The 20,603-nt window shown below is 32.3% G+C and overlaps 1 protein-coding gene across 6 annotated transcripts in view; it reads right to left on the bottom strand.

The window, feature by feature from the left end:
- EPHA6 (EPH receptor A6) overlaps positions 1–20,603 on the bottom strand; it is an 865,677-nt gene that overhangs the window by 674,536 nt on the left and 170,538 nt on the right. For 4 of the 6 annotated variants that reach the window (XM_060640206.3, XM_060640200.3, XM_060640202.3 and 1 more), the window contains one exon: positions 19,142–19,805. In XM_060640206.3, the coding sequence (XP_060496189.3) occupies positions 19,142–19,805 (664 nt within the window). The remainder of the gene's footprint in view (positions 1–19,141; positions 19,806–20,603) is intronic. The other 2 variants (XM_060640204.3, XM_060640205.3) reach the window with 1 other exon arrangement.

Genomic DNA, 20,603 nt, shown 5'->3' with positions numbered 1-20,603 from the left:
ATGAACAAAAAATAAACTTTTATTCATACCTCTCACCCTATAAAAAATGTTGACTTATAGTAAATGTGAGACCTAAATAAAATCCTAAAGTTATAAAACTTCTAGAATAAAATACAGGAAAACTAGTCTTGTGATTTTGGAGTTAGGAGACATAAAATAAATAAATTGAACTTAATCAAAATTTTAAAAACTTCTGTTCTTTGAAATCCTGTTAAGAGAATAAAAAGGCCAGACACAGAATAAGGGAGATGGTGTTCAAATCACATATTTGACAAAGGACTTGTTTTGGGAATGTATAAAGGACTCTCAAATTTCAATAATATGTAAACAACATAATTAAAAATAGGCAAAACATTTAAACAGACACTCCACCAGAAAGAACAAATGAGCACATGAAAAGATTTCCAACATCACTAACCACTGGGAAAATGGAAATAAAAACCACAATGAGATACCAGTATACAACTTCAGAATGTGTAAAATTAAAGAGAATGACTACCCCTAATGTTGTCAAGGATGTGGACCCACTGAAACTCTCATACTCTGCCAATGGGGTATAAAATGGAACCCCTCTACAAAAATGTATCATTTTCTTTAAAATTTAAGTATACATTCATCATATGACCTAGATATTCCACTCATAGTATCTACCTAAGAGAAATAAAAGCATATGTCCACATAAAGAACTGTACATAAATGTTCTCAGCAACTTTATTCATAATAGCCCAAAACAGAAATCAAAATGTCTATGAACAAATGAATGCATTAACAGCTTGTGGTTAATCCAAAAACTGTACTACTCAACAAAAAAAGTAATGAAGTATTACATGCAAGTATATAAATAATTTTTAAAATAATTATGTGGAATTAAAAACCCAGGAAAAAGACTGCATACTATATAATCCCTGTGATATAAAATTCTAGAAAATATGGACCAAAGCATAGAGCCTATAGTGACTGGCTATAGGCAAGACAGATGAGACAGAAATTATAGAAGTTGATGAGGAAATATCTGGGTATGATGGACATGTTCATTATCTTAATTGTGCTAAAGGTTTCTTGGCCATATACATATGTCCAAACTTAGCAAACTGCACACTTTAAAGTATTATTTATTGTATGTCATTATACTGCATGAAGTTGTTACGTAGAAGTTTTATATTTATCCCATGATTTTTTTTTAAGAGACAGAGTATGAGGAGGGGACAGGGTCAGAGGAAGACAGAGAGAGAGAGAGAGAGAGAGAGAGAGATTGAGAATCTTAGAGAGAGAGAGAGAGAGAGAGAAAGAGAGAGAGAGAGATTGAGAATCTTAAGTAGGCTACACACTCAGTGTGGATACCAATGTAGGGCTCAATCCCACAACCCTGGGATCATGACCTGAGCCAAAATTAAGAGTCAGACACTTGTGGCACCCGGGGAAGGTCAGTCACTTGAGCCTCTGACTTTGGCTCAGGTTTGCATCAGGCTCTGTGCAGACAGCTCAGAGCCTGGAGCTACCTTCGGAATCTCTGTCTCCCTTTCTCTCAGCCCCTCCCCTGCTTTCACTCTGTCTCTCTCTCTCTCAAAAATAAATAAACATTAAAAAAAAAAAAAAAGTCAGACACTCAACCAACTGAGCCACGCAGGTACCTTATCTCTTGATTTTTAACTGAATTCTACACATTTTATTTTAAAGTACACAAATCTTTTAGAAAGCAAATAACTCTTTGCTGTTAGATATTTTTATATCTAGCTTACTTCTTTTTCGAAATCAAGATATTTCTATTAAATAGTTGATCATCTCTTTAAAATAAAGAGTTTATCTCTGTGAAAACTCAAGCATAGTTGACCCTTGAACAACAATGGTCTGGTTCAGTCAAAATCTGTATATAACTTTAGACTTTCCAAAAACTTAACTACTAATTGTCTTCTTTGACTGGAAGCCTTACCAAAAACATAAACAGTTGAATAACACATTTTGTATGTTATATGAATTATCTACTGTATTCTTATAATAAGAAAATATTAAGGAAATCATAAGAAAAAGAAAATACATTTACAGTACTGTATTTATTAAAAAAAATTGCTTCTAAGTGCACCCACACAATTCAAACTCATGTTGTTGAAGGGCCAACTATAATTCTTGACAGCGGTATATTTTTATACATCTAAAATGAATGGAAGGTCAAAAGGGAATAATCACTTCAACTGATCAAAACAAAAAAAAAAATCTGGAAAATAATATATTTAAAGTTTAGGGAAAAGATTAAAGTACAGATTCTGTTCAAATTACTGATATTCAGAGAAATGGCTTTGGACCAAAATTACTAAAATTTTAGATTTTCTCACTTACTTGATCAGAAGTGTTCATTTTATTACTGAAGATGCATTGTTTAAAATCATAAGGTGCCTGCATAATTTAATTTCTATATGAATTACTATTTTAATATAAAAAGTATACAAAAAGTATATAAACAGTAATGTATCTAAAAATAAAATGGCAGAAATATTCAACCAGTAGCCATAATTAAGACCACCAGTTAGATTTTCTGTACATAAGAAATGAGATAATACTATTATAAAATTTACAGCACACATTGAATCTAATCCCAGTTTATTATAATTATACTTTTTTCTTCAGTTTTAGTGGATCTACATGATTTCTTCTCAATTCATTGTTTCTTATGTGGACCATCACAGGCAGGGAACTTCTAAGAAAAACCAACCCCTACAGAAAGCCACTGCAGTAAGACACAATCTCCAATGTTTATTCACCAATTTGGGATTTGCCTTTTATATTTTAAGATTAATCAAGCTGTTGTTTTTTCATTAGGAAAAACAAAGTACAAGATACTCAAGTAGTACAAATAAACTTAAAAAAAGAAAAAGGCCGTAACTGAAGCCATTCTGAAATTTAATGTAAAAGGGTTGAATTAAAAAAAGAAAAAAAATCCTCTTAATTCCAAAACATCACTTCTGACAAATCTTCTAAAGCAGTGAAATTTTTCAGTTTCTAATTAAAAAAAAAAACCCACCTGCTTTGGTGAACCAAATAAGCCCAGTAATGTTCTCAGTGACCCAGAGCCACTTAAGGTACTTGGGAAGTTGTACCTTTGGGATGTGGGACCAGGTTCTCCAGTACCATCCTTGCTAATACTGTCCACACTTCTCTCTAGCCCCTTCCATTGTACATGTGGTTATTTTAACTTATCCCTTTTGATTATCATCATGAGCTCATAGCTTTTCACAAACACACACACACACACATATATATGTACAATTTATATTTATGCTTATTATATTATTATAGAAAGATATATATATGTTTCTTTTTAACATTTTAATTGTTACAACTAGAGGTGGGAACAGCTAGAATGACTTTTTGTCCTTACAACACTTAGACTCTTACTCTAAAAGCATATTTATTTTGGCATTTAAGATGGTCCAGGTGTGCCTGGATGGCTCAGTTGGTTAAGAGCCTGACTTTGGCTCACGTCATGATCTCCTGGTCCACAAATTTGAGCCCCACGTGGGGCTCTCTACTGAGAGATCCGAGCCTGGAGCCTGCTTGGGATTCTGTGCCTCCCACTCTCTCTGCCCTTCCCCTGCTCACACTCTGTCTCTTTCCCTCTCAAAAATAAATAAAAACATTTTTTTAAAAAAATTAAGATGGTCCAGACAGAGCCTGATGGTCTTTCTGTATGAAGAGATTAAATTAGCTATATTTTTTTTTAATATTTATTAATTTTTGACAGAGAGAGAGAGAGCGTGATCAGGGAAGGGACAGAGATAGAGGAAAACACAGAATCCAAAGCAGGCTCTAGGATTTGACCTGTCAGCACAGAGCCTGACACTCATAATCCGAGAGATTGTGACCTGAGCCAAAGACAGACGCTTAAACGACTGAGCCACCCAAGCACCCCAAGAAATGAAATTAGCTATAATCCAAGCCCTCCCAGATATTTTGGGAAAGAATATAGACGTATGTGAGGTTTCTGGGGAAATAGTTCCACTGATATTTTTAGAATGATGTTTTATGTTACTCCCTTTTTAATTCCTAACTTTAATAATTTTCTATGAAAAGGAGTGAAGATAACCAACAAAGTCAATGATTTGATAATTATTTTTTTCTCCAATAATAAAACTTCTGTCAATAATCTTCAATTTTGATTTACTTATCCTTGGAGGCCTCATTAGACCTACTAATGAACTAGGCATAATTTTAATTAGAATTAACATTTTTTATCACGTTTCTGAATATATATAGAAGACAAACTTTGAAATGCTGGCCATGTGGGAATTCCGTCAAATTGTCATGGCAAAATTGAGATATTTCTCATGAAATACTACTACTCCATGGCTATCAGACAGTAAATAAACGTTCATTGTTATCACATGGAGAGGAAAATTCTCTCAAAAAAACACTGCTATCTCCTTGAGGAATTATTTTATACTTTGATCTTGCCTTTGAAGTAATACTCATTTAAAGATACATTTCAGATGCAGTGCTAGACTTTCTTTAGTGTTTCATTAGTAGGCATAAGAATTGTATGATATGTTTTCCATTTAGCAGTCAGGCCATTAAATTGTATAAGTATCACTAATATCTATAGTTCAAAGATCATAGTCTCCTTAAGAATGCCAGTTATAACACAATAAAGAGTCTTAACAGAAAATGATGTATTAAGCAATTATTTCTCCATTTCTTCCAATCAAGTTTTTCTGTATTTATTCCAAGACATTATTAAAACAAAGGAGGTAGGGAGAGAAAGACAGGTGGGAGGAAAGAAGGAGGAGGGAGAGAAGGAGGGAAGGGAGAAAGAAAGGAAAGAACTCTTCTATTTGAAGAGCAAGACTATTCAAATAGTAAATAACATAAGGCAGACCGACACTCCTTAAAAAGGAGATGATAATGCTCACTGTGAAATACTGAAAATATATTTTAAGATTAAATGCCAAATGGTTTTTCTAAATTCTTAATTGTGATGAATTATAATGAATAACTAGAATATCTATCTATCTATATCTAGCTATATTAAAAGATAAGATAAGAAGAGCATAAATATAATCACAATTCTACAGTAAAATATTCAAATAAAATATTCAGTAAGTTAATTTCTTTAAAGGCATAAATAAGAGAGAGGGTAGGGGGTAGACAGCAAGAAAGAGAAACAAAAATAAGTGAATGACAAAATAAAGTAATAATAAATTTGCAAGGGGGAACAACTGAAGATACAGATCACAAAAAAACTCATATACATACATAAAGCATCATACATAACACCCTTTATAATTTGAAACTATTATTTTAGCTGAAAACAAAGGTTTTATTATTCTTTAACAGGTATAATTTATTGCTTACTTTAGAAATATGTGTGTAAAAAGATACTTGTTCAGGATTATCAAAAATTGGGGAGAATCTTTTTAAAAATACTCATTCTAAATATATTTTATAACATAACAAGCAAAATATATCAAATTGTGGGCGCTATGCGAGTGTATGTGCCTTCATAAAAGTAACAGCTCAATTGTTTGAACAGCATTGTATGGCAAGGTCTGTGTGTATTGTGCAGCGGAGATCACGGTAATTCATAGCAATTCATAGATCCTAGGATATAAGAGGCATGCAATAAATGTTAAGGTTATAGCCTACATTAATAAACATACATCTACCATTGCTGAAAATTCAATAAAATCTGAAATCAGGAGCAAAAAGGGGAACCACTGGAAATTGTACCTTATAGTTCACATAAAGTCTGTTTTCTTGTAATTTCTAAGTAAAACTGTAATTTCTAAGACAAACCGATTTTTACTTATCATTTGCTCCTGCGTATTATTTTACACAAAGAATATAAACAATCAACTTGCCAATTTTTAACAAATACACTTTCAGTGTCTAGTATGGGAACCGGTCAAGATATTGCTGAATAAGAATTAACAAGCTAGTATCAAAGAGAGTCCTTGAGAAAGGTCTTATAAGCAAACAGCTCTGAACTAATTCTCCTCTAATGAAAGCACACACAATCCCTACATTTTTTACTAACTGATCTTTTCTCTCAGATATTTAATAAAAATCTCGTTTCCCCAAAATAAATCAATATGAAATCCTCCACTGAATGCTTTTGAAATTATATTCCTTAGCACAGACACTTTAATAAATGAATGAATAAAAAAATGGCTAACTTTGGAGGAAAACCGTTCCACTAGAGGTTTTATTCTAATGTTTAATTGCAAAAACGTTACACCCTAATAATTGGCTCAAAATGAAACGGCCTAAGCCCCTCTGGCCAACCTAGTATTCTTTAAGCTTTAGCAACACCCTTAGCCCAGGTGATTGATTAACTAACCGTTCTTTGTGTATCTATAGATCATGCATTCTTTTCTAGAAAGAACAGAGCACCTCTGCACAACCCACAGGCACTCAGGAACCAGACCCTGCTGCACAACCTCCAAGCACTGAGATAACATCTGTAGCTGGCACTGATGGGAGTCTGCACATAATCAAGAAATATCACAGACCACTGTACTCCCTTTATTGATTAACTACCCTAAACTCATTTAAAAACCACTGGGCCAGGCAGAAACCTCACAGTTGGCCTTTGGCCTTCCCCCTGAGGTGGCCAGCCTCCTGAATAAAACTGTTTCCTTTCCAATCAAAACTTATCTCTTGAGTACTGGCCTTACAAATGACGGGCAGCTGAACTTGGGTTTCAGTAACAGAAAGAAAAAGTTTGATAATTTTTTTCATATTTCTCAGATATGCTTTAATCTGCCTATAGGAAAGAGTTTTGCAAACATTATCTATAAAAAAATGTTTTAACAAGAATCGTGCTAAGTCTTAAGTTTAGAGAGAATCCCTCAACCCAATATTTGGCCACTTCCTTATCTCCTGATATTTGATCACCTTAATCTGCCATTAGCAAGAATCCCGTTAGATCAGTCCAGCCAGAATCATCCCTTACCTCTGATGTTTCCTCTTAATAATTTTCCAACCACTGACCCCTACCCTGTTCTTTGTCCATAAATTCCCACTTTTCCTTGTTGAATTCAGAGTTCAATTCCTCTCCTCTACTCCAAAACTCCTTTGTAGTAGTCCCCTTAAATAATGTCTGCCTTACAGTTCTTTAACAATGTCTGATCATTTTTCCTTTCACAATATCAAAAATAATCTAAGATTTTCCTTTGATTGACCAAACTCCATATTTAATACCTAGATGATGCCTTCTTTAAAACACAAATGAAAAACAAAAACAATTTTTGCTGTAAAGTCTCATCCTTTAGTACTTTAGTAATGTTTCTCTTTTGCCTTTTTAATTCTTAAAAAAAATTACTGTTTCATTATAGTCGTGAATTTCCATGAAAAATCTAATATGTATCTTAAAAATCAGCATCTTTTCATTGTAACTTTGCCTTAGGCTTCATTTTATGGCAACAAGAAATTCTCTGTGGCATTCCTGTTGTTCCCATAGTTCCCTAAACTAAGGTAGGTGGAGGTTAATTACACACATTCTAAAGAAAGATTACCTCAACAGTTAAGGTAATTCCTCTAGGCTTAGTAAGAGGTGATAGTGATAACCCTACACCCAAATCATTATTGCTCTTCCCTCGCCAATCTGAACCCTTATTAACTAAGAACGACTGTATTAAATAATCCATCAATTTTCCCCATTAGTAATCTCTATTTACCACAAATTAAACTACTTTATGCAGTTTCGTCTATTTCTTTCTCTTTCTACTTGGTACCACTGACAAAATATTTTTCTTTGGGACTTAATAACTATGAATTTTAAATAATTTCCCATAAATATATTTTAATATCTGTCAGGGTTCTTGCTCACCTTTACTGTTCTTTTCAAATAATCCACATGTCATTCCATTTATTATTTCACATAAAATTTATAATCATTTTTACTGACTTCAAAGTAGCTAAAACAATGATAAATCAGAATTTTGAATGTGATTTATGATTCTAAATTAATATTTATATCTTCTGAATGTTTCAGTTTCTCATCCACAAACACACTTTCTCATCTAAGAATTATTCTATTCTTCTTTACATCACTCAAAACACATTTTTACTTCATTGCATTAGGATACCCTCTGACCAATTTTTTAAAAATGTAAGAAAAACGTATAATTCAACATTAAATAAATGCATTGACACCAAATTAATTTAATGAATCAAAGATGGGTCATCTAAGGAAATATATTGTTATAACATACCTCATCAATAGGTTTATAGAGGAATTTTATAGTCCCCTTAAATAGATGCCTGTGAAATTTTTAAATATTCAGCAACTATCATGAACAAAAATATCATCTAATTAATGTATGCTATTTACAGAATAATTTTGAAAAGTATACAATTAAATATAACATTTCATCTGCCTGGCAAATTCATTCACATTAAGCAATCTGAATTACTTGTGAATATAGTCACATATAATTAGACTTTAAGAAGAGTATGCTCTTGGTCATAATGTAATTAGTAAATTAATTTTAAAAAGTCTTTTAAAAAGCTCTCACATAATCCATATTTATTGCCATTTCGAAGTTTTACCAATTAAAATTTTTACAATTAATTTTATTAAAAATATTTAATTGGTCAACATAGAGATAAAGAATATAAGATTTTTCACTGTGATAGGGTAAAAAACAACCCACTCTGGATAATAGTTAACTTTAAAACAAGAATAGAAATAAAACAAAGAAATACAGATATTAGTCATTTTAATAAAAAGACAAAAGAAAATGGAGTGATTCTACTTAAAGAATTCTATCCAAAACAATGGTTGTTTATTTCTGTCCAAAGAAACAGGGTTTGCATCTTTTAAGAGGTTTTCATGACTTTTTTAACAGTCACTTTTGATGCTGTCAAATAATAGGAATAAATCATGCCTTTTCCCTGTCCATTGTTGAAGATAAAGCAGCACTTGTTTTTACGCTCCCAGAGTTCCCATCAATTTTGGTATTGCATGCTTCTTTATATGGTGATAGTCCTTGTATATAGCAACTGGCAATTGGAAATCTCCATCCCTTTAAATTTATCACCATTCTACAGTTCCCTGTAAAACTGAGACTAAATACCACATTCCTTATTTATTGGAACTCATTCCGAAAACAGATAGTTTGTCCTAAGCTCAGATTGAAAATAGTAACTGGTTATCAAAGTTTATTGCTCATACAGAATCATGATAGAAAGCTATTTCTAACACTAAATTCTTTTACTGTATACTATTATATGTAAAAAAGAAAAAAACTCAAGTACAAAAGAAGACTTACTTCTTAAAAAGGCCATGTGCATAACTGAGAACACCAGTGATCTCTTTAATACTGTTATTTCCAAAGACTCAAAAATATTAATGTCCCCCAATGTCATCACAATGTGTATTTATCACTAACTCCTAGGTAATTATAGTAACTTATTATTAATGAAATCAAGAATGCTTTTCTCACAAAGGATCACAAGATTTCTTAAACCAAATAAACATATTAAATGTACTTGTATCTCTACATTGTTTCACCCACTCCTTTTTCTGCATCAAGTTTTTCCTTTGATGCTTGTTTTTCTTACAATTTTGCTGTCCTTTGAAATATACTTCCCTAGAGTTTAAATATGTAAATATCTGAAAATGCAAATTACTACACTTTTGTTCATATAGAGAATAGTCAATCATACCTCTGTACTTCCAAAGCTAGCTATGAATATATAATGAAAAATTTTTAACATGAAATTATTCCCAAATTTTAATATGCATATTATAATTGTATTATTTATAGCTGTTTTGATGCTTAGAATATGATTTAATCTGAATTATATACAGATTTAATAAATGCAATACTTTATTATTTTATTATATTTCTATAAAATGAAAAATAAGATCTTTTTCTTCTCTGGTAAAATGTTGCCATTATGTCTTCAATGTACTACATAATATTCCAATGTAAGGTTTATGCTGAATGTTTACTTGTGGATGCTATGTAGAAATAATCACCCCCTTCTTCAAAATAGTTGAATCCTATTTTTTTTCTATGAAAACAGAATAAGGTATGGATACATACAAATAACTTTTCTTTTACTGTTTAATTTAGCATAATTAGTTCAGTTTGTATCTGCTTTGATGTAACATTGTTACACAGCTTCTGCTTGTCTGTTGATAGACAAAAATCCTGATTATACTTACTGGACATACATAGCTTAATATTAAGGTTCACACTGAAAAGTTTTTACTCTATGGATTATGTAATTTTTACAAATGTGGCTACTGTAGGTAAAATTTATAAGTCACTCTTATGCCAAAACTTTTAAGAAAAAGGTATGTACTGTATATGCTCTCCTTCTTCTTCCACTTATTGGATACAAATGACTATAAGGCATATGTGATAATGAAGCTACAAGTGGAAATGGTGTAATTCTCTATTCTTTGTATGAGGGAAAACTGTCAACAACCAGGAACACTTTGGGGTCTAATGTATGTGAAAAATAAACTGTATGTTAGACTCTAGAATTTGGAATTTTGTTTTCTCAGCTTTTAAATATCTATCTACAAATATATCCTCATATATATGTGTGTGTGTGTGTGTGTGTGTGTGTGTGTGTGTGTGTGTGTGTATATATATATATATATATATATATATCCTCTTCAATTGGGATATACCCAAAACCAAAACCTAAAACATATTGCATTAGCTTAGCAGTCAGAAGACAAGTGATATGTAAAATTTTAATAGGAGACTACACTGATGGGAGACCACATTACATAATAGTAACTTTCTTTGTAAAATTTTATCTGCAATAATTTGGAAACAGGTAAACTACTGATTTATTTGTTTTGACTGAAACTTGACGCATCTAACAAGTTATTTCCAGGAACAGGTGACCTCAATCAATATTGGCTGGATTGAAAGTTTCAAAGAAAAGGAAAGAAGAGTATAGAACTTTAGTGCTTTCAGGATTATAAAAGATCACTTCTGCTCCATCACATGGAGAGGAAATTAAGAAAAAGCAGCTTGAGCACCAAAAACAGATTAAGACATCTTAAACAAAAAGACTCAGACCTATGTCCAAGATCTACCCACCCCTATTTTATAATGACCTCAACTTACTTGCCATTAGGTTAACAAAGCATATGAATAATGAAGCAAGTAGATACATTAGTTAAGTATTCATACTTGAAAACTATGTCCAAGAAAGAACTTTGGGTGTAGACTTCTGTGTAGTTTCTGGCACATGGATTGACAGATAGATTAAAAGTCTAATTTGACTTTTAGGAAATTTTATTGCCAACAAATTTGGTCTGGTCTCCTATAGCTATGAAATGATCATCAAGCTCTCAAAACATTATCATAAAACAGGTATGAAAGCTGTTCAGCCACCAATAACTACTTCAGAAGTTGTCAGGATGATAAAAGAGGCTCACAGGGGAGTCAATGGCCTTTGAGAACAATGGGTAATAATGTCCCAGTGAACTCACATGCCCAGATCTGTTCTTTACAATGCCTATCCATCATGGCTATGGCTGGGTTTATTCTTTCTTAAGAAAGAAAGGTTTTCTATTTATTTCAACTATTGTATATTTTATGTTAGGAGTAGGTAGGTTTTCACTCAATCTGTGGGTCACCAGTTGACAAAACATATGTGAACCTAGTGGAGAAAACTTTGTATTACCAGATATATGAGAATGAGCATACACATTTTGTGGGTAAAGTGGTAGACTATAGCAGAGATGACCAAGTAGCTACAGAAACTAGGGCCTCCTCTTCTATAATAGAGAAGCATTGTTGGAAAGTAACTACTGAGTCAGGGACATCACTTAACAACATCTTACCTCTATTTCCAGCTAGGTGTGACTATATAATCAGTTCTTACTGTTGGTACGTAAAATGATGTATCTCTTCATATCTGAGTTGGTTAAAAATCACCTGTACCTTCTCCAATCTCCTGTTGCAATTTCTGGACACAGATAACTACAAAACTCTTAAAAGATGGTGGGTCCCCTAAATGCAAGAAGCCTAGATCCTTGAATCACTGCATTGGGTGTAACTCCTATCAACCAAGAATTCCAATATGAATTATTTGGTAAATTTATTAATGCTCTTAAGTTTGCTTTATAGCTTTATATAAAGCCTCAGGGAGCAGAATTAGACCAACTACAACATCTCCAAATTTAAAAAAAAAAAAAAAAGAGAGAGAGAGAAATAGAAAACAGCCCTACAAGTAATAATTCCAAAAAAAGAAAAAAAGAAAAAAAGACACTAATGCTTAAATATATAACCAATACATTAAGATTGGGAGATTAATTTAGAACAAATTTCTTTCAAAATTAATTTTAATGTGACTAAGATCCATAAAGAATCTATAGAAGAGAAAAACTATGGAACCTATAATCTCCCAAGTAATAAGAATTAGTCAGAAGAACATTAGCAACTACAATTTCAGTAGATTCTCATGGACAGGGAAATAATGTTTTCAGAATGTTAAGGAAATATAATAGTTACCTAGTATTCTGTATCCAAGTAAATAATCTTTGAAAAAGGAGGTTAAAATAAAGCTATTTTTAAATATACACTAAATGAAGAGTTTAAACACTTATAGTACCTTGCCAAAAGATCAGAAATATACTTCAGCAAATAGCATAATGAACCCAGGTAACAGGAGATAATAAAGAAAAAATTAGCAAGTATAAAAACTTAATATATCTTGATGTATCTAAGGGGTGACTTTATAAACCTATTAATTTTATTTCTTTAAAAGGTAGAACTAAATTTCAAGATTGGTAGCAATTTCAGTAGATGGCATAGTATACTGTTTGAAAAGTGAATAGAGATGCTAAATAATTCTATCTTTTTTTTTTAATTTTTTAAAATGTTTACTTATTTTTCAGAGAGAGAGTGAGACAGAGCATGAGTTGGGGAGGGCCAGAGAGAGGGAGACACAGAATCAGAAGCAGGTTCCTGGCTCTGAGATGTCAGCACAGAGCCCGACACAGGGCTCGAACCAGGAACCATGAGAACATGTCCTGAGCCAAAGTAGGACGCCCAACTGACTGAACCACCCAGGTTCCCCAATATCTTTTTTTAAATATATGTATTAAGAAAGGATTTTTTTAAATTAAGGATAGCCCCTATAGAAATAGTAGTTTTAGCATTCAAGTCAGCAGAGAGTAAAATAGTTACTAAATTTGAAGTTAAAATTTAGTTAAAATCACATACTAAAAATGATCATTTCAAGCCAGCTTATGTTTTAACCTATTTTTAAAATTGTGACAAAGAACAAAATATAATTATTTAACTTTACTCTATCTTTCTTGGAAAGAATACCTTCTATTTTTAGACTCCTTGGAGCCTCTTGATTTCATATTCTTCTCAAGCTGGGTGAAAGTCAGGAATTGCTTCATGAAAAAGCAGCTTTATTTGGAATTGAAGGTTATATTGTAAGAGTTTATATTTAGTTTTGAAAACCTTTAGAAAGTGAAGATACTATTTGGGCCAATAAGTATGCCCTTTTTTTCTGATCCCAATCTCAACTTTCAGCTTTCCATCATATCCTCAAACCCCCTTATTTAATGTCAGCAAATCCTGGTGTCTCAAAATTTCTTTATGCTCTCTGCTTCCACAATCATCTCTGATAACATGATTAGACAGAAGATCATAACACAGAGCATAAATGTTTCTGAACTGCAGCAGAGGACAGAGCCATGAAGCCTTAATAACAACACTCTTCAGGAGATCAAATCAATAGCTATGTCACCAAAGGCCCTGTATATCCCATTCATTCAGTGAACAGTAACGCAATGGTCTGAGAACTGCCAGAATCCTTTCCTCCTGAATTTTAAAGCAGCACTAGAGAAAAATACATAAGTAAAAGCATATATGTAGAAAGAGGAAGAGTGTTTAAAAAAATTCTCAATGTTTCAGAACTTTTATTTCCATAGTCAAGTGTTATTTGTTAAATTACATCATGTGATACTTAAAGGCTGGAAGAATATATCCTTGCTGTGTGTTTGTACATACATAAGCGTAAAAGCCCGAACTCTATTATCTCTAAGTACAAGTGCCACTGTCTTAATGAGATTTGTTTTAAATTAATATCCAAGAGGAATTTATTAGAAATTCATATCACTTCAAAATTCACTACTGAACAAAAATTGCATTCAATTTTTCATGTTAATTGTTTCCAATTATTTCTTCCATAGTGTTAAGATATTCTTAGATATATGCAGTGAAAGACTATTTGATGTAAATTAATGGTTCATGAATCAACATTATTTTTTATTCAAATTCTTTGTGGAATAAATTAAGACAATTAAAAAAATAAAACATGTAACACCACTATGCCTAAGTATGATAGTTTTAATTATAAACCTATGAGATAAAATTAAAATAGTTATGAAAAATAAGTTGAGATTTGTGCCGAGAATAAAATACTGCTTACTATATATAACAGAATAACCTAAATGACTGTTTGGTTTTAAATTTTAGCATATCTGCATAATATAATATTTATGTCTATTTAAACCTGATTGATAGCAAGAATAAAAGAACCTCTCCCCTTTATGCACCTAGCATTTGGATCTAGATATGCCTTAACAATATTACAGAGAAATGAATCACATGTTCAAATATTGAGTAGTATAACTTTTAGGATAAAATATAATGAGGAGTTATTTAAATGCAAATAAATACACATCATTCATAAATAATTGATAGTATGAGTAAACACAGATTAATTCTGTTTTAAACCAGCTTACCGTGTTTTTGTTATATAGCAGACCAAGAGTTCTCAAATCTATTCAAGTAAATTATCAGAATCCCTAAAACCTCATTATAATTTTTCCTGTTTATCGTATGTAACAGCAAAGTTCAGGTAAGCCTATAAATTTTTCCATCATTATCAGTATCCTGAATTTCAGAATAGATATGTAGATACTGTTCTGTGTTCATATCAGATTCCAAAATATAAACACAGGAAAAAAAGCCCTAATGAATGATCAATAATAACTTAGGGCTCCTCTGCACTGGTGGACAGGCAGGAAAAGTTAAATCAAGATTAAGGGTATAGATGCCTGGAATGAGGAAATCAAAGAGAAACAGAAAGAAAGAGAAAACTGAGGAATGGGAGAAGGAACAAAGTAGGGAGGAAAAACACAAAGACCAGACTTAAAAATATTTAGGCTTTAGTTCTTAGTTTGGTATTAGTTACTGAGTGGCCCTGGGGAATAAAACTCTGTTCTCAGTAATTTAACATTTTGATTTATAAATGAGGGATACAGATATTTTTAGGGCTTTCCAGATCTAAAGCAACCAGATCTACTGTAACCCTCCTTGAATAAAACTTTCCTATTTCACAGAAATGAGAAGACACAGAGCACTCCATAGGTACACCACTAGTGTCCACATTTATCAGCAGAGCTTGGTTCTCAATGCTATGGTCATTCATAGCAATAAATTTCTTACCCTTAATTACACACATGCTTTTAAAATACTCCTTTATCTGACAGCCCTGTGAAACAGACACATAAATAATTCTTATAAATAAGGAAGATGAAAATAAACAGAGACAGGGGAGGGAAGGAAGGAAGGAAGGAAGGAAGGAAGGAGGGAGGGAGGGAAGGATGGGATGACTCAGAAGGCAAAGCCAGAAACCACAGAACGAAACTAAGTACCACAGAGAACCAATCCCAGGGAGCAGAACTGGGCTCCAATCAAAGAACATTCATTACCCTCCCTTATTATAAGAGATCTTGACAACATCCAGCTGTATCTCAGAATCACAATGGACCAGTAACTGCTGTGTTCCCAGCCTTTAGGAATGGGAAAATCTTTTACAATTATCCTGTCCCTATCCCAATGTGTTCTGTGTAAGGAACGATAATTTATCTTTTTAGTTCTTATTTCTCCAGATCAAGAGGAACTTGAGCTATGAAGCTTCATTTACGTCTGGAGCTGGTTTTAACAGTGCTCTTCTGGACTTCAACATGATGCCATAATGGAATAAATGTTTGGGAGAATGTGGGGTTGTGTACATGAAGGAGAGACACTAATCTTGAGAATCCAGAGAGTGGACTGTGATATACTGTCACATTGCCAGCTCCCTATAAACATATTTCCAGGTATTCACCCCCTTGTGTTATTACCCCCTCATATACCCACTCTTTATCTGCCCATGTGAAAAATTCCCTCTTAAGGTAGCCACCATACTGTAAAATATCTTAAACTAGATTCTTAAATGATGGGACAACATATGGAAAGGAACTCTGGAAGGTAAGAGGTTGTCTTAGACGTTCCAGCTCTGGTCAACCTCAACAGCTGAATTTAGCTGCACTGCTGACCTCTGCTTAACCTACAGCAAAAGAATTATCCTGTTGAGGCCTGAGAAAACATAAATCAGTGTGGTTTTGAGCTAATACATTCTGGGTTGTTTTATCACTCAGTAACAATAGATAAGTAAAACATAAGGCTTATCAGTATTTATCTCTACCAACCTACCAAAAGTGATTAACAGATAAATACTCAAAAATGTTAATAGCTCAAATCAATTGTGTGTGTATATATGTATGTATGTACACACACACATATACATTATATATGTGACCATATACTTCCTTGAGCTATGGTTTTATTCATATAAGTTCCAATTAATTTACCATTTAGTTTACATGTAATTCAAAGATTAGGTTGTGAAATAAGTTGTTGACAGATGGCAATAGAATCTGATAAAAATTATTATCACAGAAAATAAAAGGGCAATGCAATGCATCAAAACAGACACTTATATAAATACTCTAAAATGGAGACTGGTGGTAGTACAAGATACCTCTCTCTAAAAATGAGGTCTCTGCATCCACTCTGACTTCCCCTGTGTTTTTAAATAGCAATTTATTGTATTTAATTGGAACAAGCATATGTGCATTTTTTAATATTTCTCTATATACTTTGTCATGAGTTGATGACAACCAGTACTTTATTTATGGATAAGGCAACTGTGATTTCAAAGTTAATAAGCCATGGATTTATAATTCAAGCTTAATTCTTCCAATTCCTGCCATCCACTACAAGATGATGAACATTGTACTATACCCACTCTCCTGCATTTCTACAATCAAATAAATTAAAATAAAGATAACAAGCTATAAAAACAGATGAGTCTAGAAGTAGCTCTACATAAGCTGATAATGATTATCATTTGTCCAAAATCATCCTTATCTAACAACTGGAAGAGTTTAAGGTATATAAATAAGAATGAAATTCACAGAGCAAACATATTAACCAAAAAAGAATCTAGTCATCAATAATTGACACTACCTTTTATTCTGTGATTAATGCCACAAAAATACAAATATTTAATAAAAGCTAATCGCATAAATCCTGGGAATTATTCTTCACGTATTTTAAAATCTTTATTATTTTTACCAATGAATGACTAGTTTCTACCTAATTTAAAATGTGGTAAAACTACATGATTAGTATCAGTATCCTCAGCACTTATTATCCCCTTAATCCCACTAATTATTCATCTATATTAATCTTTCTTTAGTTTATTTTCCAACATATAGAAATGTTTATAAAATTCCTTCAAAGAATCATTTCTGACTATTCCATTGTAAATCCTTGTTATGGGTAAATAAAAATTTGGAATTAAATCTATATTGATAAACTTCAATGAAACATCTTTTAATAATTAAATAGTGGAAGAAACCTGGTTCATGCTTTACAAAAAATATACCACAGATTCTATACAAATATTTTTAAACAACCAAATAAAATCATTAGAACTGACCAGAGTTAGTGAACTTTTGAACATTCAAGAACCCAAGTGTTTTATAAATAGATAAAACCTTTAAAAATACACACATGGGGCACCTGGGTGGCTCAGTCAGTTAAGCGTCTGACTTAGGCTCAGGTCATGATCTCTAGGTTTGTGAGTTTGAGCCCGGTGTCGGGCTCTGTGCTGACAGCTCATAGCCTGGAGCCTGCTTCAGATTCTGTGTCTCCTTCTCTCTCTGCCCCTCCCCTGCTAACAATTTGTCTCTCAATAATAAAGAAATGTTAAAAAAATAAAAAAAAAAAAAACACATATATTTCCCATGACCCTTACATGCATACAAGTATGTTTTTTCTTATTATCATCCTTTTTAAAGAACATGAATATACCACAAAAAAAGAAATCACTAAATTTAATATGGTACTACAGAAAAGAAACTTATAAATCACCTACCATCAAGAGGGAAATATCTGCACTATGTTAATACTTATCTACAATAATTTTATTTCTATATTTATATTTTGATTATAAAATCTTAATCCAAACACAATTGATATATATTATCTTTATGTAAAAATTGTTAATGTATAAATTTATTAGATTAATAAGCCCTTACAAAATGATTCATATATAAAGAAAAAAAATGTTCTACCTTGAAAATTACAGGTATTTTATTATCATAACAATGTGAAAGGTATGGCTTTAACTTAATTACCCTTGTGTGTGTTAATATTTCCTGACAGATCTTACAGAAATATTATTATTACAACTAAAAGGTAATTTGTTATATGGTGGAAAACTGTATTTAATAGTTTCAAAAGATAAATTAAGCTCTAGTATAGTCACTACTCAATCACCAAACACAACACCTGCATAAACTATCCTATATGTTTTTGTAACATATATGTGAATTTATCACTTATTTAAATATAAGTTCATTTTCTCTATGTACTATACAATTACTATCAGTAAACGTGAGAGAATTATTTTTAAACTATCTTTAAATGCCACATTCTCTATAGGTCATCATTGAGCAAATGTTGAAAGTTGAGCAAATGTTCATTTTGAATCCCTTTTGGTTTTTGTTGCTGCTATTAATGTTGCTTTCCTTTATAAAAATTTGGTGAATACAGCCATTCATATAGTTTAACTGGTTTACTGAATTCAATATGGAGCAACACTTGTCATGGTATACAATTTATTTTATATTTTCATATATCCTCTCCAGGAGGAAAAGTAATAAGAAACTATCTTATAGTTAATAATTTCTTGCACAATTAATTCTACCAGTAATAGCATTTAAAAATTTATCACTTGAAAATAAATGTATAATAAATTTACCTTTTAAAAACATTATTTAAATGCATGATAAATTATTTGAATGCATCTTTCTTACCGTGACAAGAACCTTCAATTTCTTCATATCCTGTACTGCAGATACACCTTCCAAGAGGAACCAGCCAATCTCCATCAGCTCCACAATATAGTTTAGGAGTGTCACGCTCTTCTGCACTCTTCACACAAGAGCCCCTTACTTCAACCAAAGAAGAAGAATCAACCCTTGGGATGGTGTCAGGAAACATAGCCAAGTTACGAACAGTGAAGGGGCATTTTTTGTAGAAAACACGGACAGAGACCAAGGCGATGCATGCCCCAATATCTTGAAAAGCCAAATAAAATCCTTTCCTTTCTATAGGACCCACCTCACGAATTTCCGTGTTTAGCTTCAGGATACGATCACCCAAATCCATCTGGGTAAAACTTTCATCAGCAGCAATTGTGTCAATCTTTGTATACTGGCTTGGCTTGAATTTAATTCCATGGGACTCATCTGATTCCACATAATACAGATTAAATGTTTCTTTGCAAGTCCCCAAAACCCATGGGATGCTGTTACAATCCCTTAATGTAAACTTCATTTCCACATAAATTTTCTGAGCTGCGTCGCGGGAGATCCAGTTTGTACGAAGCCAGTTGTTTTGGTTTGGTTCCATTACATTGCATACCTGGTACGTGTGAATGGGCCTATTGTGTTCATCCATTTCAGTGATGGCATCCCACTGCAAGAAGGAAAAAAAAAATTAAGTGATTATAAAACCACAGTGGTTAAGCAGATATGATTACTTCTGATATTTTCAGTTTTAGCAAAGAAACATGAATAAAAAGGATACAAATGAAGCTATTCAAACCAATAATGCAGCAGGATTTTAACCATGAACCTCTGGTTAAGAATGTAGGTTCTGAAGGGTGCCTGGTTGGCTCAGTCAGTTGAGCGTCCAACTTCAGCTCAGGTCATGATCCCATGGCTGGTGAATTCAAGCCCCACTGGTGGCTGGTGAATTCAGAGCCTGGAGTCTGCTTTGGATTCTGTGTCTCCCTCTCTCTCTGCCCCTCCCCCACTCATGCTCTGTTTCAGTCTCAAAAATAAATAAACTTTGTTGATCCTTTTTTAAAAAATTAATAAAAATCTCTAAGTATCTTGAAGTAAATTGGCATCGTCCACATTTACACATATAATATTGATAATTGTACATTATAAAGTTAGGATGTAATTGTATTTTATTTGTATAGAAACAGTGATAACTTTCAATAGATTAAAAACAAACCATTCTGTTAATTTTATAGCCTTTTTGGAAAAACATGCTAGTTATCATAATTTCTCATTTCTATTAATATATACTGGAAATAATAAACTATTTTCTATCGTGAATAAGTATTTTATTTCTTAATACCAGACTTCAGTGATTTATAATATGATTATTTAACACATTCTGTTTGCAGTTTCTTACTCTAATTGGCAGTAGAGAGTCACTTAATCAAGATTCGTTGAATTTCAATTAGTAGTTTCTAACAGATTG

Source organism: Panthera onca, chromosome C2, assembly GCF_046562875.1.
Source record: "Panthera onca isolate mPanOnc1 chromosome C2, mPanOnc1 haplotype 2, whole genome shotgun sequence".
In the NCBI taxonomy this organism is placed as follows: Eukaryota; Metazoa; Chordata; class Mammalia; order Carnivora; family Felidae; genus Panthera; species Panthera onca.
The sequence above is the reverse complement of the archived record's forward strand: the minus strand, read 5'-3'. Positions and strand labels throughout refer to the sequence as shown.